Raw genomic sequence first — 26371 nt, forward strand, 5'->3', positions numbered from 1 at the left:
AACGAGATAATAAAGAACGATAACAAATAAAAATCAATAATTATAACAAGATAAACATAAACACAAATATGAATAGTAACGATAAATACAAAGGTAAGATAAATGAGTCGAACAAATAATAAGAAAGGGAAATAATGAATAAGCTAAATGTTTGAAATTATTTAAAAACTATAAGTAGAATAGATGATGAAATAATAATAAAAAAGTAATGATATGTAAATAAAATAAATATGCTAAAAATATATATATTTATTAAATTAGTTAATATAAAAATAATAACGTATAAGTAAATACAAAAAAAGAAAATATAATAATAATAATAGTAAAAACACAATAGTAATAATAATGAAAAGGTATTATAATATAATAGTAATAATGATGATAATAGTGGTATTAGTAATAATAATAATAATAGAAAATAATAACAATATTAAAATAACACTCTCTCCATCCCTTCTAAATCCGGCTATTGGTCCGGCTTTGCTCTGGTCACGGACCCCCACGGGCTGCCGTCGGCGCCACCGTACATGGCGGCCGGACCTAAAAAAAAAACTTTTTTGCTTTGATCTTTTGATTAATCTCAAAAAACTAGCTTTTCCAAAAAAAAAAATCCTTCTAACATAGTCTTGAATGACTTTTATAGCCAAATTTTACAACTAATTTTTTTGTAGACAAGTGGAGTGGTTAGGATGGTTTAGTGGGGTGGTTGGGGTGGTTTAGTGGGGTGGTTGGAGTGAAGATATTTGGATTTTTTATTTCATAAATGGGCCATTAAGGTTTAGGTGATTGGGCTTTGGAGGTTGTTGGGTTTTGGGCTGTTGGATTTTTAGATGTTGGGCTTTTTAGCCCTGACAAAATTTGGGCTGTACAGTTGATATCACCATTTCGCAATAGTCTCATTCCCCTCTATGTTTCATTTACTAGTTTCTTACCCTAAGGGTTTTAGCAAGAGAATTAACCAAATTCACTTCTAATATAATCCATGGATTACAACTCCATCCTTTTTAGTTACTTTATCACATCATGTGTTAAACAAATATGTTTATTTTTATCATTGAAAATTTTATTATGTCAATGGCAATTACAATGCATGAACACAAAAGTTGTTAAATTTGTGCCTAATGATATATTTGCTAAGAAGTTTTTCAATCACTTAACCTCATTACCACTCAATTCTAGATCAATAAATTTTAATTCCATGATAAATTTTGCTATAATTGTTTATTTGGTTGATTTCCATGATATAACACCACCACCAAAGGTGGATATATAACCACTAGTAAATTTTATCTTGTCTGAATTTTGAAATTCAGTTAGCATCACTATATTCTTCTAATATAATGGAAAATTCACTAAATAAAATACAATTATTGAATTTCATATTTTCCAAAATAATATGAAACCTTCTTTACCATGAAAATTATTTTTCCTTAAAATATAAAAAAGAAAAGCCCAAAACTAAGATTGGGGTAGGAGAGGGAAATTTAAGTAAGTTAAGGGAAAGGATTATTCTTTTCTTATTTGGATAATATATAATATTTTACATAGGCCGAAAAGTGAAGGAGTTGATTTTTTTACTAATACATTGATTTTTTTTAGTTTCTTATTTGTTTATAAATGGTTCTAATTATTTTTAATTTGTCTTTTTTATTATTATAGCTCTTAAGAATATTAAGATTCTTTTTATTTTTAATTTTACTATCAAAATTATTTTCTACATTTTGAATTATTAAGACTATTTAACAAATGTATCAAATTAATTTATACTTTTTTTATTAACACTTGTAATTATTGTTCTATGACAAACATTGATTTTTTTATATAAATTTTAATTTAATTTAATTTAATTTAATTATTATATGATATTTAAATAAGGTCATAATTAAAAAATTATTTAAGCAAACCATTTACTTTCCTTTCCACGTACTAACCAAATAAAAGAAATATTAAAATCCATTTATCTTTTCTTTACTAATTTTAACTAGCTAAATAAAAATCAAATATTTCCTTAAGTTGTTTAAGAGTTAATCAATAAATTGCTTCTTAATTTTAAAACATTTTAATTACATTCTCAAATATCGATCTCATATCATTAAAGTCCTCCCATTATTAAAATTGTTAATTTAACCATTAAACGAGGCGTTAAATATTATGTAACATAATTTAAAATTAAAATATTAAAGTAAAATAAATATTGTAAAAATGGATGTTGCAGGACTTTTTGTTTTGAGGTTTTCAAAGCTTGTAAATAACTGTCATTCACTCTTTCTTTTTCGATTTTATTTTATTTTTAGTTTTAATTTTAAAAGTTATATGGCAATGTTTTTTTTAATTATGCCATATAAGACTTTATGTGACTTTTATTGGTCAAATTAACTATTTCATAAATAAAAGGACCTAAGTGATATAACATTGATAGTTTAAAGATGCAATTAAAATGTTTTGCAATTTAAGGATGTAATTAAAATATTTTAAAATTTAGAGACCAATTCAAAGTAAAATCATAATATGGGGATATCGGTGCAATTAACTTTTTGTTTAATATTTTCTTTCGTTTTTTTCCTTTCTTTATTATTAATTATTAAACTATGGAATAAAACTCACTTCACCAAGAAAAATGAATACGTTTTCACGTGGAAGGAGGATCAAAGTTACATTGGCATAATCACGGGAGTTAGGTGAGATGATAAGGTCTCTCCTACCTTAACTAGTGGTCGAGAGTTTAATTTTCATTCTGGATATAGAGCAACTTTAAAATTTATGGCCAGTGTCTACTCTTTAATGGGCCTACAGAGTATGAAAGATTAATTATTGGACTCATTCCAATGAATACCTTGATAAATTCAAAAAAAAAGTTGTGTTGACATCTCCAACAAAAAGTTAGCAGATCAATGGTCAACACATTTTGACAAAATTTCATTTGTGTCGTTTCAATAATTAATACAATTCCGAAATCAAGATTTAAATTATTGTGGTTCTTCTCTCTAATTTATAATAAAAAAATTAGGATAAACTACATATAAGATCATTAAATTATTAGTAAGTTTATTTTTTATTAATCAACTTTAAAAATTATAAAATGATCATTAAAATTTTTTAAAAGTTTTCATTTAAGTTATTAAATTATAAAACTACTACTATATAACATTCTCTTCTCTTTTACAGTTCAAAATTTTTTTTTATATAAAACAATTTTAAATATTATGAATTTATAAATTAAAATTCAAATAATTATAATATTGTAGTTAATTCAAGAAAATGTAGAATGATGAAAGAGATAGACTGGCGGTGCTCCCAATTGTAGCGAGAGAACCCACACGGTTTTCTTCACTCCTTTTGTCAGCTGTGCTGTGGGCACCATTACCTGTTAGCCCTCAAATCTCAACCTCTTTATTTGATTCAATCTATCAATCAGCAATAAAAGTCAGAGGAATAGTTATTTAAGAAGGCATACTTCTCTCCTAGTTTTCCTTTTCTTTCTTTTTTTAATGCTGAATTTCTTTCATTTTATTTGATGATGATTAGTACAAATTACAGGAAATAATTTTTACGATTTAGGTCGAAATTTTCTAATTACACAAAAATACATATTCATGTAGCTCAATCGGTCAAGCAAATCGATTAATACCATATTTTGTTTAATAGAGAATAACAGAAAGTGGTATAAATGAAATTATGGAGCAGCAACACTCTGCCACCTGGTAACATCTGGTAAAAGCAATAATAGTGTTGGTCCACATGGTTTATAGACTTTTGAACATGATAATAAGTTTATTTCCTTTCCTATTAAATTATAATGAATTGATTTATGTAAAGGAATAAAAGGGTCCACCAACCAAAGGCATTGATGGGGTCAACAAAGATCAAGTCAATAGTCTCCACCTTTGTACAAGTCAAGGCATCTCATCTCCTCCAATTCTACAAGTCATATTCAAAAAACGCATCCACAGCCAAAACTCAACCTCCTAAAATTGTCTGGTTTTAAGACATCCGGTTTTAAGACATCCTCCACACTTTGAATGCAGTGCACCTGAATAACAGGTAATAAATAAGAATCTTCCTTGTAAACATCAATTTTCCCATTCAATCTATCTCTAGCTGTTTGTTTTTAGAGATTCCAAGGACGATGGGTGGCAAGTTTCATGCTGAAGCAGATCTTGATTATTCCATGGAATCAGAAACGATGTCCACTACAACTCAATCATCTTTGGACAATCAGGGTGGCAGAAACAAAGACAAAATACAAGTAGAGAAGAAGATGAAGAAACTGAGATCAATCAAGCTCTCAAGAGTTCCATCAGCAAGAAAGGGAAATCAATTTCGATCCAAGTTATCAAGATATGCAGCAAGCTCGGAACAATCTACTCCTATAGACATGTCTGATGCGTCACCAAATCATATCCATGCCACAAAGTCGGAGAATTTTCAGGCAAGTAGACAAAGTTTTCATGCTATTTATTAATTGTTGTGAAAATTCAAGTTATTGATAAGCCAAACTTGCTTCGTATGGACAGGTATTACCGACAGCAGAATCGGGTTTTAAGCTTCTTAGAAGTGTAACCAGAAAGTCCAGCATGAAATTCAGAAGGCCACAGATGAAATTTTCTGGAGGAACTGAGTTGAAGAAGAAAGGGAAGAAATCATCTAGGAGAGAGGTAAATTCTCAAGATTCATCAACTCATTACTTGAATGAAACTAGTTCTGATATGAAGAAGGAGCAGTTACAAGCGAGTTCCTGTTATTCTGGATCTAGTTTCGATAGCAGTGATCAGGATAACAACATTTCTGCAAACGCAATACAGTTAGCTTATCCTGGTAATAAGTCCGTTAGAGTTGTAAGAACATCTAGTTTAGGACCTATGAAGAAGTTAACTAAAATGGCAAGTTTAAGATCTAAGAGGACAAAGAAATGCTCTTCCATTTCAGACCCAAACGTAGAGAGAGCTACCTGTTCCTCCACACTCAAAGCTTCCAAATTTCCAGATCATTTAGAGATTAAACCAGGAGGAAATGAATCCGATGGAACTGCAGTCTTGAATGTCTGCCGATACAGTTATTGCTCTCTTCATGGTCATCACCATGGTGACAAACCTCTATTAAGGAGGTTTGTCTCGATGAGGAGGCGGGCCGCCAAGAGCCAGAAAAGCTTGAAACCAGACCACCGTCAAACCTCTGGTAATAGAAAGAAAGGAGCCCAGACAGAGAAAGGAGTCCCTGATGGGGATCTTGGGGTTGCATTTCAACAAACTGTTGATATCAGAGAGATCCCTTCCATACCAGCAACGGAGGGAATGGAGGGCAGTGATTTTGTAGATTTGGCCGAGAGTGTGCCTGGTGAATCATCATGTCCAAGTCATGAAGAGCATCTGCAGCAAAGTAATAACCCGCTTAAAGTAGGACAGCAAAGTCCAGGGACATTTCAAGCATTCAAACACATTGATGTTGATTGCAGTGGAATTGGAGAACAACAAAAGGCAAAATGTGATACCCCTGGCACCAACATCGAAGAGACTAGAAGAATCAACAATGGAGACCGTAAGTCCATTCACGCACCGGGCCGTCCCGAAGGTGGAGATGTTACTTCACAAGAGTTTGGAGACCCATCACAGTTTGCCAATTTGTCCTTGAAGCCAGATGACACCTGCAATGCCTGTGTTCCAATGGGAAAAGAATCTCACAAAGATATTAATGATGCTCCTGTTACTGGGATGATGGAAGAACCAGCTTCAACCATCGATAAGAAAGAAGATTCGGACCTTGATAGTGGAATCCTGCAACCTAGAGATCGTATGGCTTCTACTAGTAGTACTGACGTGGCACGCAAAACAGAGATGGAAAATCAGAAGAATTTCACATTTTGGAAATTAATATACCGGCATATGGTCACAGGTCTTGATGCTGAACCTGAAATTCAAACTCCTCGTCCTGGAACGAATGCAGAAGAACAAGTAGACGATCTGCATCATACACATGGAAAGAATGACTCTTGTCAGGAAATTTTACAGGAAGATAAGGCCACGAGCATCAATGATCATGATGCAAGCAACCGGAAGCTTGAGTTCAGCCAAAGTGATGCCATTAAGCTGGTACAGCAAGCATTTGACAAGATCCTCTCTGAAATTCCAGACCATCCATCAGATGATCAAACAATTGTTAGTGAGAAAACTTCAGAACAGGAGCTCTTGTATCAGAAGCAAGATGAAGGCAAAGAGAACATCTCAACTTCCTCTAATTCCATTGAAGAGTGTATGGTACAGAATCAAGAAGAAATGAAGATTAAAGGTGATAAAGAAATTGCATCTGAAGAAGTGAAAGCAGCCCCAAAGGAAGGAAAAATGTCTGACAAGCAAATCCCAAGCAGCTGGAGCAATCTGAAAAAGATCATAATCCTCAGGAGATTTGTCAAGTCATTAGAGAAGGTGAGGAACTTAAAGCCAAAAACAATACGTTATCTTCCTACAGCCAAAGACCCAGAAGCAGAAAAAATTCAACTGAGGCATCAAACTGAGAAAGAGAGAAAAAACGCCGAGGAATGGATGCTTGACCATGCACTTCGTCAAGTGATTTCAACACTGGCTCCATCTCAGAAAAGAAAAGTTGCTATGTTGGTACAAGCTTTTGAAACCGTCATCCCAGCAGAAAATGGAGATGATGTGAGGTCCAATGCAGCAGCTTCTTCTCCTACAACTTCTGTTCAAGCCTATAATGAGTTCTCAGTTGACAATGGTGCTGGCATGCCAAATGAAAATGGTTCAGAAATCTCCCCGGAAAAACTATTGCAGTCTGAAATGGATTCCACAGATGATCGTGGCCAAGTCACTGAATCCAATATAGCATACCAGAAATTGACAAAATCATCTCCGGATTCTAAAGAAACAAGTCTTCTTTGTAGCAGCAAAGAACAACCGTTGTCTGTAGCAGGCTCAGAAATGAGCGGTACAGACATGAACAAAGAAGATACTAATGCAGTTGGTGAAAATAATGGGAATGAAGTTTCAATTGTCGACCTCTCTTTGTCAGAACTTGAAAAACTCAGACCAGCTGATAAGTCCTTAACTGATGAGGATGCAATAAGGACTTCTCATGACAAAATTTTCCCAGTAAATGAAGAAGTTATCCCGAAGGAAAAAATTTCAGCTCATAGCTCAGAAGTCTGCAATTCGGGTTCTGAATTTGATATAAAGGAGATGGATTTGGAATCTGGTGACTCAAGTAATTCACCTGATCAGCAACCTGGTACACCGGGATGGCCAACAGAAATTGGTGAAGGAGTTCAGCCAAAATATAAATTCCTCCATTCACCACTTGAACAACCCGAGTCATATTTCGCAGCTGATATTTCTAAGTCGGAAAGACAAAAATACACGAGGCTTTGGTACTTAATATATAAGCACATGGTGTCAGGTGGTGCCACGGAAAATGGATCACAACGGCTTCAGAGTTTATCGGATGAGGAAGTACAAGGCGATGATGCCAGCAAACATTCTAGAGAGAACGACACAAATGGTCACAGTTCATTTGCAGCAGGTCAGGACATGATTGAGAATTACTCACCAGACTGCAACAATGAGATTATAAAGCTGGTAGAAGAAGCCATTGATGAGATACCTCTCCCAGAAATTCAACAAGGCACATCAGATAATCAATCAGTAATTGGTGATGTAGTTCCGGATCAAGAACTTCCTGAGAAGAAACATGGTCAAGAGGAGGTAAAAATCATCTCCAGTTCTGCTGGTTCTGCTAAAGAGACTTCTGAAGAAGCTAAAACCATAAGAACAGAACTTTGTTCAACCTTGAATTCTAAAGAGAAAACATGGAGTTCTGAAAATGTCAACACCAAAATGGAAGCAAAAGGAGGGAAAGATGAGGGAATTAAATCGAAGAAGAGAGTGCAGAGAAATTGGAGCAATCTGAAAAAATTAATCCTCCTCAGGAGATTTGTCAAGGCATTGGAAAAAGTCAGAGAATTTAACCCAAGGGGACCTCGATACCTGCCCCTAGATCCTGCAGCAGAATCAGAGAAAGTTCTCCTAAGGCATCAGAATATGGGAGACAGAAAAAATGCTGAAGAATGGATGTTAGATTATGCACTTCAACAAGTGGTTGCTAAACTAACTCCAGAAAGGAAGAGGCGAGTAGGGCTGCTTGTCGAAGCATTTGAGACCGTCATTCCGGCTATAAGTTGAAATCATCCAAAGTGCAGATATACCTCCTCCAGCAACAACCAGTCAAATTGGTGTCAGTTCACAAGGTAAGCACCAAGAACCCTGCATTTCTTCATCATTTCTGGGAAAGATGATTTTAACAATAAGGAATCTGTATAGCAACAGAGAAAGAAGCTAAAGCACTTTTTAATACAAGGAACTCATAAGTACAAAGCACACAAACGAGCCTACCATTTTTATACCTGATTTTGTTTAAACTAAAATGATATTATTATGAAATTTCAGAGTAAGTCTTTGAAAGTTTAGAACCTCACTTGGTAGAGCATTCATAAGGAAATTTCATTGATATGGGATAAAAGTGGGCTGCTATTATCTTTTATTCAAGTGAAAATTTGAACTCTTTGCAATGATGGTGAAACTTCATTATCTTTTCCTGCCGAATAATCTTGCAGGTAAGACCAAAAGAAGTGGCCATTTCATACGGTCAATCTGAATGAAACAGAAGCATCAATTCATTCGGGTGAAACATCACAGTAGGAAAAGAACAGAAATTAGGAGGTAGATTTAAGAGTCTGAGAAGTTGCAAGTTCCATATTTTTTCTGAAACCTCAAAGTATATTTTGAGCATGCTTATGATGGGAAAGAAAAATAAGAATACCATATGTGTACTTGTATAAGTATGGTGTTGTTAGTCCTTTCTGAAAACTAGAGCAATTGTTCTGATAAATGGTTATGGATGTCAGAGATAACATCATGCCTGTCTGAATGAGGATCTTTACCAACTGCAGTAAGAGATTGAATCGAAATCTACCTGGTAGCAGCATTTTTTGCGTAAGTTATAGGAGAAGATGTCATTGAAGAATCATTTACTAAGTGAACCAAAATATCACACCCTTGCACTGTCGTCCAAATACATTTTAAGTGTTAATGAACGCCCTAAACATTACACGTCTAGCAGCAGCACCATATAGTAAGTCCACAGAGAATTAGATAGGAAACAAAAACATGGAAAAATACTTAAAAAGGGAATTTTGAGTTGAACAAGAGGAGATGAGTTCCCTTTGATGATATGAAAAAATTAAACCAAATTAAGGATTCAGTAACAATCAAAATACTTTGATAAGTTAATAGGATTTTTGTGTATGTGAAAAAGAGAAGGCATGTCATGTGTAGTACGATAGCAGATGCCTGATTCAGTCCCTGACCAAATCCATGTAGGATAATTCATTTTCAAGTTAATCCAAGAATGCGGTACGGTTTGATGACTGCGTGGTGGCAGGCAGCAGAAACTGATCTAGTCAATAAACAACTTCCAGATGGAACAACACATACAGAGAAATAGGAAAAACAAAAAGAAAAATCCAAGTAGAATCTAAATGTTGGGAATTCGAACAGAGGTCATCAAGCTATAGTGTAGGGAATTCATGTTTGCAGGGTTATAAATCCAAAGATATCACTCATATTAATCAAACAACAATATTATTGGGAAAAAGAATTCATGAAGGTCGGAGAAGTCAAGTAAAACTTAAAGCTGTATCCTAGTGGTCCCAGTCCCAGTCGCAGTCCCAGTTCCAGTTCCAGAGCTCTACCTTTGAAACAAATTGATTGCAATCTAAGGAAAAGGAAAGAGGTGAGCGTGTTACAGGGTAAAACTGAAATAGAAAAATAAAATAATAAGGATTAAACGGCGCGTTTAGTATAGAGGGTGTTAATGAAAATAGTGCGTATCGATTTAATGAAACGGTGCGCTTAGTAAGGAATTAATGAATCGGTGCGCTTAGAGAATAATGGTCGTAGTTGTTAAAGGGCTGACGAACTTTTGTAATGGCCATTTCCTTCCCTCTTTAAACCACTACTGTAGGAGGGGGAAACAGCTATGAATTTGGTTGTCAATTCAGTTTTCATCTCTCTCTCTTGATTCTCCTATCTTCCTCCTTTTTTCTCTTTCGATTTCAACCCGCAACAAAAGTATCAGAGCTCAAATGATCCTCCATAATTGGCCATGGGGTCACAACTCAGGTGCAAAAGAATGTTGGTCTACTACAACAGGAGGTCACTAAGCTCCGAGGTGAACTCGCACAATTGGATTCTAAGTTGGAGACCAAATTCAAGGAAGTGAGTTGAGATTTGAACTTCATAATTTGTTTGCGCAATATTTGGAGAATCCGACCCCTGTTGTTAGTAATGCAGTTGCTCCAACTAAGAGCAAGGGGATTTTGGGAGCAGTAGCAAATCTAGAGGCGGTGGCATGGGCCCACTCCCTAAAATATAAAATTATTATTTAAGCTTTTAAATTTTTTTAAAAATTTTAAATTAGTAAAAATAAAATTTTACGTTGACTCTTAAAATTATAAAAGTTTAGTTTAATCTTTTTAAAAATTATAAATATATAGACTATAAAAAATTAAAATTTTATTCGGCCCCCTCTAAAAGATTGTTCTGGCTTCGCCCTATTTGGGAGAGGATTCACCTGAATTTACTCCAAAAATATCCACTTGAAGCCCCCACTGGTGGCCCATCTCATGATCTCTTGTTAGATATGGGGAGTGCGGGTATGCAGTCTCGATTGGATCAATTTGACGGTCTTGGTGGATCTCATAAGCTTGATTGCCCTCGATTCGATGGGACAGATTTTCGAGGTTGATGGTCTAAACTTGAACAGTATTTTGATGTAGAGGGAGTGCCAGACAATGCTAAAGTTCGCACAATAATGCTTCACCTTGAAGGAAGGGCATTGGACTGGCATCATTTTTACACTTACAGGGGGGTTGCACAAGCTGAACTGGACCTGTTATACTCGTAGCCTGCAGGAGAGGTTTGGATCCAGCCTCTTTCAAGATCCAATGGCTGAGTTAGTCACCTTGAAGCAGCAAGGAACCGTGGAGCGATATCATGATGCATTTCTCAGTTTGTTGAATCAGCTGCAACTGCCCGAGTCATATGCATTGAGTATCTTCACCAGCAATCTGAAATTGGAAATTGGACGGTATCTACAGTTGTTTAAGCCTCAATCCTTAGTTGAGGGCTTCCAGATCGCGAGACAAGTGGAGACTATCCTTCTCCATTCTCAGAAGAGGACTCTTTTTCCTAGTGTTGGTAGTTTTCCTCGATCTCTGCCTGTGCCTTCTCACTCTACTTCACCTGGTAAATCAATTCTCCCACCAATAGCAGTTGTTTAAAGAGGGAAGGAAATGACCGTTGCAAAAGTTCGTTAGCCCTTTAACAGTTATGACCGTTACTCCCTAAGTGCATTGTTTCTTTAATTTCTTCCTAAGTGCAGTGTTTCATTAACTGATATGTATCGTTTTCATTAACACCCTACATACTAAAAACAATGTTTAGTCATTATTTTAGTTTCCTAATTTTAGTTTTACCCCGTAATAGAGCGGAGTTATAATATGATACCCATGGCGCTTCAATTCTTTTGAAAAGCTAATCAAATACAGCTTTTCATTTTTCGTAGGATTAATGGGGCAAAGAAAAAGAAAGCCAAGAAATTGTTTCCCCTAGTAGTTGATTGAGCTCAGCCCAAAAACTGTGGCCACACCCATGGCGATGTGAGATTTGGCTTCATCACTTGAAATCCTACAACATTAAATTAAATTACAACCAAACGAAATGGCAACATATTTGGTCGGAATCTTCCTGCAGCACTTTGGAAGTACGTAAAAATTACTTACGTCGCCCACCCCGTTTTAGGACCAGCATTGAGTAAAAGGAACAAAACTTATATTTATTAGTTGGTCGTTCTTATTTAGTTATATATGAAAATATGTTTCTCTTTTCCTGCGATAAGTTACTCATCTCATCCTTTAACCACCCTTTAACCATGAGGTTGAAGATCTCTGCTCATGAAAATAAAATACATTTTGCTATTTGCAATGAGAATAATCATTGTTGTGATTACTATCATTAATAAGCTTTACTCAAAAGATGAAGATAACAATAGCAGCAAAACCCATAAGCAGACATGCGCAGCATATTCACAAGTTAATCATAATTAGCAATGGCGACCATGTTTTCATCACAAATGAAGACACACATTCATCTATACAGCAAAGCCATGTCAAAGCATTTACTTCATAACTTAATATTATCTCTTCATCCAATGAACAAATCTCCTGAAAATGGTTAGATGAAGACAGGTGGAGATGATAGGCAGCCAAATAATGATGTGGAATAAAAGAAAAACATTGCAGATAATGAACGCATTCCATTACATAAAAGTAAATCATAAAATTGTTTATGCCAAAACCTACATTGAGAAACTGCAAAACACTTCTTAAAAAGGTTAATGTAGGCACCAAACATACAACTGCAAAACAATTTGAGTTCCTACTAAAAGGAAATGTTTTAAAACCTCATCACCTACGCCTCTACTGCATCTTTACTTTTTTTCTTCTTTTTTTTCTTTTCGCTTTTATCATCCCCTGCACCATTAACAGCAACAGGAGTTTCCTCGCTCTCCTTGCTCTTCTTCTTCTTCTTCTTCTCAGACTTCTCTGTATCTGGTGAAGAAGCTTCAACCTTATCCTTGTTCTTCTTCTTTTTTTCCTTCCCAACCTTCTCTTCAGTTTCAGCATCAGCATCCTCTTCACTCTTCTTATGTTTCTTCTTCTTTTTCTCTTTCTTCTCAACTTCAGCTTCACCTTCCTCAACCTTGGCTTTCTTAGCAACAACCGGAGCAGGGCTATCACTGCTGTCATCCAATTTGCGCTTGCGCCCCTCTCCATCTTCCTTTTCCTTTTCCACCACCGCAGGTTCAGCAGAAGCTGCTAGGCTGGCAACCATAGAATCCCCACCAGTTGGCAACGCGACATTTCTCAACCACTCTTTAGGAGTGCTGTCATTTGGCTTTCCATGCTTATCCAATTTGCCTTCTGCAATCAATTTCTTCTTCATGGATGCAGTTGGCCCCAAGCCCCACTTCCTCGGATAAGTATCCCTGTCCATAACTACCCTCTTAATCTTTGCCACCACACCGTGATCACAAGTAGCCATAACCGCAGTGGTCATTTCAGCAATTCCCAGAGCAATTGCCTCTCCTTTCGTCGTCATTAACACAACTTCCTCCCCAACTTCAATGTCATTCTCAAACCTCAGTAATCCAGGAATCATCAACTTCGCCCCGTAACAAATAGCATTAACAGCAGAGTCCTTCACAACCAGCCTCTTATAACTAGTCAAAAGGACTTCAAGAGGCATAATCACCCTCCTCAAATAAGTCTCATCTCTATAATTATCATAAACCCATTGAGCATCCATAACATCATGCATGGTCACCATATTATCTTTCTCGCCTAAAATCCCAGACCTAACCCTCCTAAGTTCCTGCATATGCCCACCAACCCCAAGAATTAATCCCAAATGAACACACATAGTCCTAACATAAGTACCCGCCTCGCAAGAAATCCAGAAAACAACCAAATGCCTATCCACATCATACTCAAGAAGCTTACTTTCGTAAATAGTTCGAATCCTAAGCTGTCTTTTAACGGCCGAAATCAAGGGCGGCCTCTGAAAAACAGCTCCAGTCAAACTTTCAAGAGCCCTAGCAACCTTGGCCACGTCGGGCACTTTGGAATGCAAGCGAGCAACACAGACATACTCTTTGCCTGCACCCTGCTGGGATTTAACAAGCCGAGTGGCTCTATCGATACATACAATAAGATTCCCAGTGACTTTGGGGTCCAAAGTTCCACTATGGCCAGTCTTTTCGACCCGCAAAATACGCTTAATCCAAGCAACCACTTCATGAGAGGAAGGGTTAGAAGGTTTATCAAGGTTCAAAATACCGTACCTGATGTACTCAGCAAGGGGACGCTTGAGGGGAGAGAAACCGGAGGGAAGAGGAGTGTAGTGGCCAGTTCGAACGTTGAGGCGGTCGTAGTTTTTGAGAAGGATAGGCCACTGGGAAGTGTCGATGGAAGGAGTGGTGGTCTGGGGTTTGATCATGAAATCTTGGTCGGACTCTTTGGCTTCAGCATCAGCCGCGGGTTTTTTCTTGTGCTTTTTCTTTTCTGAGCGAGAGAGCTCAACCTCAGACATGGTTGCCTTAGTGTGTGTGTGTGTGTAAATGTATATTAGGGTTTTTGAGTGGGTTTTAGGGAGGGTGAAGGAGAGAGGAAGTGACGGTAAGGAAGGAGAAAGGAAATGGAAAGGATTTATAGGGTTAGGGTTTTGGAGGTTTTAATTATGGGCTGGGCTGCTGCCATTTCTACTACTCCTACATTTCCTTTTTCTTTTTCTTTTTTATGAGAGTGGGGGATTTGCCTATTCTCTGTATTTAAAATAAATCTATAAACTACACTAGATTATAGGTGAGTGAAAAAATATTTTATTTTTAAATTTATTTAATAATGATTATTAGTGTATTGATAAAAAATTGTTTAAACATGTGTTCAATGAATATGTTAATTTTAAATTTTTTATTTAAATTTTATATAAAATATGTAAAGATAAATTTGTCATCACAATAATAGAAATGATGTATTAGCTTTTTACTAACTCGATTGATACCTATTAACCCGTGACATTAACTCACCAATCAAAAGCTTTTACAACAAGTATAGTTATATAACAAGTAATAAAAATGTCAATTAAATCTTAGTTTGACTGGCATAGATATTATTTGTTATCAATAGAGGAGGATATGGGTTTAAGTGTGTTGAAACGAATTATACTATTATTTACTGTTTGAAAAGAAAATTCAATGTTTTTATTTTATTTATATTTTTTATGCTTATAAATATAAAATTTAAAAAAATATTGTGAATATTTTATTTGATTAATAAAATACTTCAATTTTGTTATCGGTGAAAGTGAGAAAGAGATGTAAGACAAGACAATGACTGTGAACTGGAGTTTGGGCATTGTTAACATGTTTGGTTTTTTACTATATTCTAAGTTAAGCTTTCATAAATGAATGAAAATTTTAAATAAGTTAAAATATAATATGTGTAGTGATATAGTTTTTTTAATCATCTAATGTGGAAATTTTGTTTTATTCTTTTAAATAATTTATTTTTAAAATTTTAAAATTATTATTTATCTAGTTACATTCTACTTTATTTTTGGGTTTATGAAAGTGTGATAGGTTGACTTTGTCTGATTGGACCACATTTGTTAGATTAGTTTTGTGCCCTTGTTTTCATTTTTCCACTACCACTTTGTCATCCATGGAACTAATTTGAAAAATATTTATGATGTACAAAAATAAGATTCCATTATGTTTACTCCAAACAGAGTTAAAAAGTATACCACATTTTAATTTAAGATTAAATTGTGATTATTAAATTTAACAAAATTAAAACGAAAATGCTAGAATTAATTTTTTAATTTTATTTTAAAATGTTTTAAATCAAAATTTAGGAAGAAAAACTGTAATTATTTAGTGATTTGGTAAATGAGTTTTAATTATTACATAAATAAATTAATATCTTTATTATATTAAAGCTTTTTTATGAAATTAGTTTAGTATTTTGCTTTTTGAATATTGAATTTAAAAGACAAATTTTGTAAACATTAGAGGTTAAATTTGTTAATTTTTTTATATTTAGGATCAAAAGATAGAATATGTAAATATTAAAGGATTAAATTTTTACTAGACCAATAAAAAAATTCATGTCGTCTTTTTGTTACTCGGCAACTAATGAAAGATTGACTAAAATATTTAATTTGGAAAAGTTTAATGGCTAAATCGAAAATTTTAATAGTTGAGTGACCAAATAGAACAAAGTCGATAGTTTAGTGACCATTTCTAAATTTTACCCATTTATTTTTTATTTATTATAAATTACATAAACTATATGTAAATTTAATAAATTAGACCCTAAAAAAAGGGGGGAAAAAAAGTTATGGAAGTCAGAATTTCGTCTGAAGAGAAAGAGCATACAGAGAGAAATAGTCAAAAGGTGAAAGGTAATGGTAATGGTAATGGTGTTTCTAATACGAACTAGTTTCGATAATGATTCGTGTTGTTTAAATTGCTCAATCGTGAATTTGAGTAAGACTTGATTTGTTTCAAAAGGAATGGAAAAGATAGACAATGGCTACAAACAAAGGTTGAAAAGAAAGATAATTAAACAATGGATAGGGAATTCGGCTAACAAAAGAATTAAAAGGATAATTGATAGATTGGGTGGAATGGAAAATAAGAACTCAAGCTTCAAGAACGAGTCAATACTATAAAGAGTATTGCCTCAAGACTTACTATAAAGAGTATTGCCTCAAGACTTATATTGCTTAAGGTGAAAAAAAATGATGAAGGTAGATGGACACACCAAAAGGTGATAAGTTCGGTTTACAAAGGAAATATTGACGCCACAAGCTATGCTTGATAAGTCAAGTCAGACCCGAAAAAAATTATGAGAATTGGAAATCTCACAAAAGAACACTTGTTCATATAATTTGACAAAAAGTTCTTTTAAATAATTACAAAACAAACTATTTATAGGGTGAACATGTTCCAACCTAATGGACACAAACTAATAAGCTTAAATGAGTTATTGATGGACTTAATTAAGCTAATTAAAACTAAAAGACCTTTGATGAACTCTAACTTATGCAACAGCAATGGACAACTTATTTAATCTTCCAAATTAGTTAATAATGAGCTCTAATGAGCTGAATAGCCTATTAATTATCCTTTAAGCAGCTGAATGGACAGCAGCAATAATTGGCTTAAATTTGACACACGAACAACCTCTTTGTATGAATGCTTGAAGAAAACTGATGCAATGTGTAAATGAACAAAATTGAACAGCCATTATCACTTTAAAAACGTTTGGAAGCTGAATGGCTTGTGTAATCAACTCCTTGTCCATTAAAATCTCCAAACGGTTACTTAAATAAGCTCATAACAGCGACTGGCCTTTAATTCATCTTCATAACAGCTGAATTCATTTCTTCCTTTAATGCCAATCCATGTAACAGCTGATTCAATGATTAATTCACCTATAAGCACAATTAAACAAGTTAAATGGCTGTAGCAAATTAATTAAGTTGGAACATATTAAATGTCGAAATTATTTAAGCAACTAAAGAACATTCAAGACAACTTAATTAATTAAACTAAGTATTTAAGCAATTAAAACAACTAAATTAATTAAACTAAACATATTAAAAGTTCAATCCAGAAATTATTTATCTCAAAAAACATAAAATAAATAAAACTAAAATTGAGCTGAAACCAAATTAAATATTCCAACAAATTGATGCACAAGCTAAAACCGATTAATGTTGGCTCAATAAGCTTGAATGAGCTATGAACGAGCTAAATGAGCTTGTAGCAAATTGCATGGAACACTTGAATCGAACTTCTTTGATTTTTCAATTATTCCAGCAATGGTTTCCACCCCAAATTTAGTCAATTAAAACCTGCACACAAATTAACAAACTAAAATTAGATTTCATTTTGCACTTGGGTCCCTCGCGCTTAGGCCAATCTCGGTGTTGTAGAGTTGGGTCGTAACATGATGCAACCAGGTTCGCATCAGTTTCAGGGTCTAATTCTTTGCCCAGACTCTCTTATTCAATGGCCTATGATTCCAAAAATGATCATGGGTTCAACTTCAATTGATGAGATTTTAAAATAGAAGATCATTCCTAAGTGTAATGGGGTATTCCGGTTGTGCAACTCAAATAAGTGTAGAAACAACAACTGAGGCAACCTTTGGCACAAAGCATTCATTATTAAATCAATTGCTTATAATACCTTAGTTTCCAAACTTGAGGAATTTGGAAGATGATTTTGAGTGTATCAATTTGGGGTATGGTTTCTTCCCCGTGAAGTTTTAAGATAATCTTATGGTGGGTTAGTATGGCGGTGCGTTTACCTAAACCCACCTTTAGAGTCATTACATAAGGTTTATAGGTTTTGATCATATTTAATTTTTTTGACACAATGACTAAAACTACTCATAGCTTCTCTTCAACCCATAAATAGGAAGATAATGCGCTTCAACGCACTCGAACTTATGTCTTTCTGCATTGGCAACAATTTTCATGCCAATCGAGCTAAGACTCAATTTGTTAACTAATGAAAAATAAGTCTCTTTTCCTATTGCTATTAACGACTATTGCTATCAACATTTGTCCTCTAAATGTAGCATCGAGTTCATCTTCTAAGGTTTTTTTCATCTTTTTTATAATTTTACTATTGTTTTTATTGTGTTTTAAAGTTTATAGTTTAATTTTATTTTAATAGTTATTAATTTTTTTATCTTTTAAGATATTGTAGTTATGAAGTTGAAAACAATTGATTCATTTTTTAAAAAAGAAAAGTACAAAGACGACACAATCACCTTCAGAAGCATCACAAATAAACGTACTACCTTCATCGTTTGCTCCTTTAAACTCTGATTCTTGTCATTCTAAGATTTTTAGAGTTGAAAATGAGACCCTTGATTTGTCTAACTTATAACGTGAACCAGAGTTATGTAAGCAAATATATGAGTATCCGATTAATATGCGGGATGAAATTCGAAGAGCTTATATTAAGGCTGGACCATACCAACCTATTCTTTCAGAATATCCTGCTTCTAATTCAAAAAAGCATTCTCGTTATTTTCAACTATCATGGTTTAAACAATTTTCCTAATTAGAATTATTCACCTTCTAAAGATACAGTAGTTTGTTTGTCTTGTTTTCTTTTTAATAGCAATCCAAGTAGTTGTTTTGAATCAACTACATTTACTCATAATGGCTTTAGTAATTGGAAAAAAGTATATGATTGATGCAATTGTGCTTTTTTGACACATATGGGAAAATATTTGAATTCATTACATAACAATGCACAACGAGCTTAGGTAGATTTCATGAATCAAGCTTGTAATGCCCCTTACCTGGCTAGGTCGCCAGGTTCGGGTATCGGGTGCTGTACAACGAAAATGGCTTACTTAAATTTTCTTAAACAACTTGAATTTGAAACCCAATAGAAATTAGAATTCCTATTAACCTAATAATGTAACATTAAATTTTTGTTCTCAATAGTCCAGTAAAAACTCTAGTCATAGACTCGATAATGCACTTATACAACTTAAACCCTGAGGTGATGCCTCCATGAGTGCCCCTTTATTCACGTGAATAGCTACAGCGTGCTCGTCCCTCTTGATACCCATTACGTCATAAATCTGGCTTGTATAGATCTAAACTTAAATTTTTTTTGATATATAACTTTAATACTAATTAAGTGAAAGTTAAAAGATAAATTCAATTTCTATTTATTTACTTAGATTTTATTTAAGATATAATTTTATTTTATTAAAATAATAACTACGAAAATAAAAATATCAAAATTTTAAAATAATATTTTAACATTAATTATTAATTATTTTGATCTATTGGTAGCTAGTATACTTAAGACTTTTATTCACGTTATAATAATATTATAGAGTGAACAAAATTATCATAACTTATTTTTAAATAGAGTTATAACTTATAACTAATAATTCTAAATTAAATTATAAAAATAAACTTAAATGTCAATTTAGTAATATGGTAAAAGATAAAAGATATTTTCATCGGCCCAAAAGTTTTTCTAAACTCGTGCTTTTATATATACTATAAAAGATTATAATTTATAAATAAATTTTATCTAATATAAAATTGTTATTTATTAGATAAATTTATTTAATAAAACCGAAATATGATGAATTTTACAAATAAAAAAAGGATTTAAAATAACAAATTCAAAATACAATAAATAATAAAGGCTATATCTCCAAACTCATTCTTTTATAAATAGATAGATAAATTGACATTAGTATTAGTCCCCTTCTCACTTTCCCCTTTCATTTTCCAAGGATCAAAACTGCTCAAAACCTCCTATGCCTGTCGGCAAGTGCTAAGAAATTAGGTGCTCTTTAAATAAAATTTGTTTTAAATATTGTGAATGGGAAAAATAAAGATTGAAAGGGCTTTTCTCTTATTCGGGATTCAACTCGCTTTAAGTTAACCTGAACCCAAGGGGTTAAAAAAACACAAGTTAGATACAGAGAGTGCACCATCTAATCATGCAAAACCAATCAAATGGTACTAAGTGAAAAGCAGACCTACCAATATTTCATTTGCTGTAATTGTGTCATACATAAAAAAGAAGACCCCATCAAAATTCTTCTTTCAATAAGGGAATCAATAAATTTCTAATGTACACTGCCTTTGTAGTTAAGCTTTTGGAGATTTCAGTTTCAACAGTTGAGATAAGCAAGGATCAAATTCCCTGAGCCTATAATATGTGACCGAAAAGAACATACACAAAACGCAACTTTTTACGATAACTAATCCATCTCAAGCAGAAACCTCAGAGAGGTCGTCTGTACTTTCCTCAAACTTTTTCCTTTTTTGGGATTCTAATTTACTTTGGCTGCCAATGGCATCAGATACCGCTTTTGGTAGCCAAAATCCAGGTCTTTCAAGAAATGGTGCCCGGTCGAGGACTAACGGCTCTCTCAAGGTTATCTCAACACCATCATATGTCCATAATGCCAAACTTGCTTCACCCTTGAGACCCAAGGAGAACCAACCTAACCCAGCTGCTGCAATGTCTATGGTGTTTACATCCCAACTACTTCCAGACACTTTAACTTCCCTCTCTTGCCATTTCCCTAATTCAGAAGCTCGGTCTTCACCAATGGGTGGCTGAAGAGGAAGTCAAAAACAGTAATATTAGGGCCTTTTATCTTTTATGCCATAACTGTAGTTATATAGTCAAATGCAGTTAAAAAAAGGCAATGTCATCTCCATAGCAATGTATTTTCATTTCAGGATACAATAATTTCCCTCAAAGAAGCTATAGAGGAAATAATTACTCGAGTAATCCCTTAAACTAGGTACAAAATTTCCCAGTGATCTCATACTGCAATTAAGCTCTCTCGGTAGGCACAACAAGCTTCCCAGAAATCCTTCTCTTTAAAAGTGAAAGTCCCTTAATCTTGGTTGCAGAACAACCAAACTTTAGGCAATAATGATCACTAAAAGTGGAAACAAAGACCAAACAATTTCCTTACCGATATTCTTCTATTTCGATTTTATGAGGATATTATTCTAGTTCTTTAAACACCATATAAAATGACACGACACCCTTCAAAACAGTTTAAGAGCCTATTGATTTAGAAGGGTCCTCGAGTAGCAGTTAATGCAACCAGCACAGTGAGAAACAATCACCAATTAACATAAGTTGGACAGAAAATACAAAAGAGAACGAAATAAAAGTATACATATACCTGCAATCTGATACCAACATGGTTCTTCCATATTTCATCAGCATTTTCAACCTTTCCCAAGTGCAGAGAAACATTTGGCGATGCCCAAATTGTAACATAAATTGTTTCTACTGAAGCATAATTTAGATCCAGTCTCATCAAGCCACCAACATGGACAGCTTGTCCTACCTGCATATTTTAAAAATCTAAGCATTAGACTTGATAATGTCCCTATTTGGTTGCATTGCTACCTTAAAATATTGCAAGCTTGAAGCAACAAAAGCTGCAAAGGTTTATTACCGTGGACAACAGACAATTGAAACTAAGATAACACTGGAAAACATAGAGGTGACAGGGAAACAATGAAAGGAAATCCCAGTTATTCTTACATATAATATTGAACTTTTCAGCATAGAATGACAAAGCATTCAGCTAAGGAGGTCCAGGTCCATGTTAACTAAGCAAAACGACACAAGATCTGTCAATCTATTATCATCTGGGTTCACTTTTCCCTGCTACATTCTCTTATGACCATATATCAATAGACGAAGCTATTGTCGTTGACCATGAAGGGGCATATAAACTAATGCACTGGATTTGGCCCCTCAAACTCATTGAAACATCCATCTTTCAAAGTAACTTCATCTTGGTCTAACCATCATAATAAAAAGTTAGAAATTACCAAATGAGGTAGTGTGGAGACACGTTAGGTGTTTGCACATCGAAAGAGAATGCTGATAAACACCCTTATAGAATATGTGGTTTGGCCTCTCAAACAGATTAAGGTACAAATATTATGGAACAAGCTTCATCATATTGTAAACCTTCACAAAGGAAGTTAGAAATGACCTCATATCGGAGAAGGTAAGGGTAGTGCCAGATGATAAAAAAAAGGGCAAATGGAGACGCATTTCAGGTCTTCAGGCATGTGAAGTAAATGTCTGAAAATGTCCCCAGAAAAGGTTGTGAGTGGCCACATCAAAAAAGGGAGGGGGCACAGAAAATAAGACATTGGGGATGGAGTACTATTAAAGAGGGCCTGTTTTCATTAATCTTACTACAGAATGACTAAAATAGTACGTAATTGTGTCATATAGTCCATGCATAGCTGACCTTATGCAGTGGAAAGGGACACTGTTTGTTATTCTTGTTACTGAAAACACAAACGGTATAATGAATAAAGATAAGAGACTCAGTTATTCTCGTTACTGTAAACAAGCACTATATAAAGAATAAAGATCCAGAACCCGGAAGCGAATTAATTGAAGGCAGAATGAAGATGCAGAGGAAGAGGATGAATATACAGCCAAATAAAAAACTCAAGATCAATGATATGAACTCTTTCAATGCATTATATCCCTGATGTGCAGTACATCATACTCCCATATTTCATAAACAACTAATCATAAGATGCAACAATCAACTTTCACTTTAAAAACTTCAGTAAGTTTAAAGCACCGGGATTCTGTTCAATTTTAATTGAAAACTAGACCTTCACAAAATAAAATAAAAAAATCAAGGGAAAAAGGTCTAAATGTGCACAGTGATGATAGTAGGAGGAAACTTGCCTTCACCCTATATGTCCGAGGTTTTAGCTCCTTCCTTATTTCAACCATCTTCTGCTCATCCCTGTTTAATCTCATAGACATTAAATACGGATGTAGGAGCCCTGGAGTATCATACATCTTTGCCTTGGCCGACAAAATTCCACCAATTCGCAAAATCCCAAGAGTTGTCCCAGGAACAGGAGCTTCTGTAAGCCTTGTTATATTTGCCTTTTCCCTCTTAGCAAATGCATTGATAAGAGTAGACTTCCCAGCATTTTGAGCCCCAATAACCCACACATTACCTCGAGGACCTGCTAATTCCTTTATGAATGCCAACAAATTCTTCACACCCAAATCCTTACGGCAACTAACCAAATATACCCCATTAAGCTTGGGTGCCCCTCCAGCCTTAGCTCGGTGCCTAACCCATCTATCTAACCTAGTCGGTGAGATTTGTGAGGGGAGAAGGTCAACTTTTGTAGCCACTAGAACAAGTTTTGGCAACTTTTTGGAAAGTTTGGAGTCATTTTGGGCATTTTCCAACAACTTGAACAACGACTTTGCAGCCCGCTTTGGAAAGGAACCATCAAAATCAACACAATCAACAACCAAAACGACAACAGTAGCACCAGCATTCCCAGCGGGCTTTATCAACCTAGTTGCTATTAATCTATCAAAATCAAAATCAGGAATCAAATTTTCAACAGATTGGTTCTTCACCTGTCCATAGTTCCTCAAAGAATGACATCGCGCGCATACAGTAACCTCTTCTTTCTCCTTCTGTGCTTCCCGAGCCATCCTTTTCCTTTCTGCTTTTGACAATCTCTTCCTTTTACCCTTCTCCATAATCTCGTCTGTAATGTTACCATACCCAACACTTGCAGGTGCAAAACCATCAAACTCTATATCATCCTCTCCTTTTAAAAAATTAGCTTCCCATTCATCAGAATCCCAATCAAACTCATCCCCCTTTCCCAAATTATCTTCTTCTGTATCACTTCCCTCAAATTTTCCCTCAACTTCATCCACAAAATCCTCTTTTTCTTCTTCTTCTTCTTCTTCTTCTTCAACATCATCATCATCATCATCCAACCCTTCAAGTTCACCCTGAAAATACTCGTCCAGATCCTCTACATTCTCCACTAGTGTCTTCTCAACAACCTTTCTTTTCTGATAATACCCCGGAATATTAGGATCTTTATCTTGCATAAAGACTCCACAACCAGGGCAAACAGGCCCATAATTCTCATCCTCATCTCTCCCCTCACTCAAAACCGGATTCTTTCCTCTTTTAGGTGAAATTTTACCACGAATTTTCTCTGTTGTTCGATGAAAAGCTTGGTCCTTTACCGCTAAACTAATAGTAGAAACTCTGTTTCGTTCATTCTTCCTGTCACCCACTCCTGCAAAAGTAGTGTTTTTGAAACTTGGGCTGTATACTAAGCATATGAAAGAAAGTAAAAGACAATACAGACATACCAATTAGCAAAGGCAATTACCAGAGAAGAAACAAAGTGGGGTTTTCAGTATACATCTTGTGGTGTTGTAATGGAGCTTAGGGGTCAGCTTGACCATTGTTGTTGATAACAGATATGCCATTTCTTCAAGATACAAAGACTTCAACTTTCATTATCTATCCAATCCAAAAATCAAGAGATGAGAAAATCAGAAAGAACATATGAAAATACAAAACTAGTTGGAGTACCAATAAAACATATAAGATTACCGTCAAAAGAGCAAAACCGAAAACGAGCCGGAGGGCTTACGATGGGCAAAAATGTAGAGGATTAACATAATATTTTTTTTCCCCGCAACCAGCAGTTTTAATTTGATATTATTACTTTTTAAAAAACAATTTAACTATTTATTTATTTATTTTGGTATTTGAATTTGGTAAATTGATTATTTTTTTATCTTGAATTGAAAAAATATAAAAGTTTGACTTATGACTCTTTGAGATTTTACTTATAATTTTAGAATATTTTATATTTTTAAAGTTTAAATATCAAAATAGATTTAATTATTAAGTTTAAATTTTAAAATTAACATAATTTTAAATTTTAAATTTTAGAAACAAAAATTACATTAATCCAAATTTAAACCATATTCCAACCTTTTTTTTTGGAAAAAAGAAATCATAGATTCAATAAGTAAATCTTATGCATTCATCAAAGGTTGATAGGCAATGTAGACTTGTTGTCTTGCTTGAAAAATGTGATGTTTGGATAAAAATATAAGTTTAAAAAAAATAATGTCCGTTTTTTAAATGGGACGGGCTTTGGGTAAGCTTTTTCGACTTAACCCAACTACAATTTTATACTCGTTTATTGGACTCGACTCGAAAAATAGGTTTAAGATTTTACTCAAGCCTAGCCCAGATAAAAATGCTAAAACTTGGGCTTGGCCTGATCTGCCCATATTAAATTTTTTATATTATTTTTAAAAAATATATAATACATCAAAAAATAAATTTAAAATAAATTTAAAAAATATGCATATTTAAATAACACTAAGATTTATGTTTCTTAATAAATAAATGTCTCTAAAATAGTAACAAAATTAACCATAAAATAAAAATTATACAATATCCAAACAATAACAATAAAATAATAGTAACATAATAGTGCTCTGATAGTAAAATAGTGAGAAAACAATAAGAAAAAAACAACAAGGAAACAATAAATGTTATTTTTTTTTCCAAATTTTGGTCGAGTTGGGCTCAAGGCCGAAAAACCTTATCCAAAACTCGATTTGTTTTCTAAATGAACATTTTTTTATCCAAACTTATTTTCGGACCTATATTTTCACCTAAATCCTCATATTTTTTGGATGAGCCTTCGAATCGAGTGACCCGACCCATAGACAAGTCTAAATTAAAGAGCCCACTTAGTATTTTATATTGATAAAATGTATTTTTTTTATCATAGCTATTTTTTTTCCTTTCTGAAATTGAAATTGGAATTTCTTATGCCAAATTATCACTTATTATTATTTTCTATAGGCTTAATTTATTATTTTTCCTTGACATTATACTCATTTTATATTTTGGCATTTATTTATTTTTGCTCGTATCAATACTTAAATTATCACTTCATTATAATTTTAGTTTAAAAATTGAAGAATGTTAAAAAATTGAACTAACTAATAATGACCGTGCAGTTGTCTCTCTTTTATGTTAAAATTAAAATAAAAAAATATTTTTAATTAAATGAAAATGAATTACTGTTAATTTTTTGTATAATTATATTTCAATTTTTTATAATTTTTAACAACAAATTATGAATGTTATTATTTTTTAGAATTTTATCATATTTTTATAGTTATTTGAATATTTTTAGAATTAATGTCAAGGTAATGAAAATTAACGAATCAATTACTAAAATTTAATAATTCAAAAATATTAATAATTATTGAAATATAACTTTAAATTATTGAAATCAGTTACCCTAAAAGATAA

At 33.8% G+C, this 26371-nt stretch overlaps 3 protein-coding genes across 11 annotated transcripts; 1 reads left to right on the forward strand and 2 right to left on the reverse strand.

Annotated features, from left to right (window-relative positions):
- Positions 1-3797: 3797 nt before the first annotated feature.
- On the forward strand, positions 3798-8971 carry LOC108457439 (calmodulin binding protein PICBP-like). 6 transcript variants are annotated; one of them, XR_008270950.1, is made up of 4 exons: positions 3799-4041; positions 4123-4429; positions 4515-8251; positions 8618-8971. XR_008270950.1 is itself a non-coding variant. In XM_053019259.1 (3 exons), exons 2-3 carry the CDS (start codon positions 4127-4129, stop codon positions 8184-8186), a joined length of 3975 nt encoding a protein of 1324 aa, XP_052875219.1. In that variant the 5' UTR covers positions 3798-4041; positions 4123-4126; the 3' UTR covers positions 8187-8465. The 6 variants fall into 6 exon arrangements, 3 of the variants coding, with proteins under 3 accessions (XP_052875219.1, XP_052875218.1, XP_052875217.1); XR_008270949.1 differs by having other exon boundaries at positions 3800-4041; positions 4099-4429; XR_008270948.1 differs by having other exon boundaries at positions 3801-4041; positions 4113-4429.
- Positions 8972-12358: 3387 nt separating this feature from the next.
- Positions 12359-14329, reverse strand: LOC108456923 (H/ACA ribonucleoprotein complex subunit 4). The gene has a single exon (XM_053019260.1). The coding sequence runs from the start codon at positions 14211-14213 to the stop codon at positions 12534-12536; it is 1680 nt and encodes a 559-aa protein (XP_052875220.1). The 5' UTR covers positions 14214-14329; the 3' UTR covers positions 12359-12533.
- A 2655-nt stretch (positions 14330-16984) lies between these two features.
- Positions 16985-24753, reverse strand: LOC108457473 (GTP-binding protein BRASSINAZOLE INSENSITIVE PALE GREEN 2, chloroplastic). Of its 4 annotated transcripts, XM_017756557.2 has the most exons (5): positions 24641-24753; positions 24414-24547; positions 22936-24317; positions 21389-21556; positions 20278-20804 (listed from the first exon to the last, which is right to left on the reverse strand). In XM_017756557.2, the coding sequence occupies exons 2-5, from the start codon at positions 24511-24513 to the stop codon at positions 20454-20456; spliced, it is 2001 nt and encodes a 666-aa protein (XP_017612046.1). In that variant the 5' UTR covers positions 24514-24547; positions 24641-24753; the 3' UTR covers positions 20278-20453. The 4 variants fall into 4 exon arrangements, with proteins under 4 accessions (XP_052875416.1, XP_017612046.1, XP_017612044.1 ...); XM_053019456.1 differs by lacking the exons at positions 20278-20804; positions 24641-24753 and adding an exon at positions 16985-17120 and having other exon boundaries at positions 24414-24626; XM_017756555.2 differs by lacking the exon at positions 24641-24753 and having other exon boundaries at positions 24414-24626.
- Positions 24754-26371: the final 1618 nt, after the last annotated feature.

Source organism: Gossypium arboreum, chromosome 9 (genome assembly GCF_025698485.1).
Source record: "Gossypium arboreum isolate Shixiya-1 chromosome 9, ASM2569848v2, whole genome shotgun sequence".
Lineage (NCBI taxonomy): Eukaryota > Viridiplantae > Streptophyta > Magnoliopsida > Malvales > Malvaceae > Gossypium > Gossypium arboreum.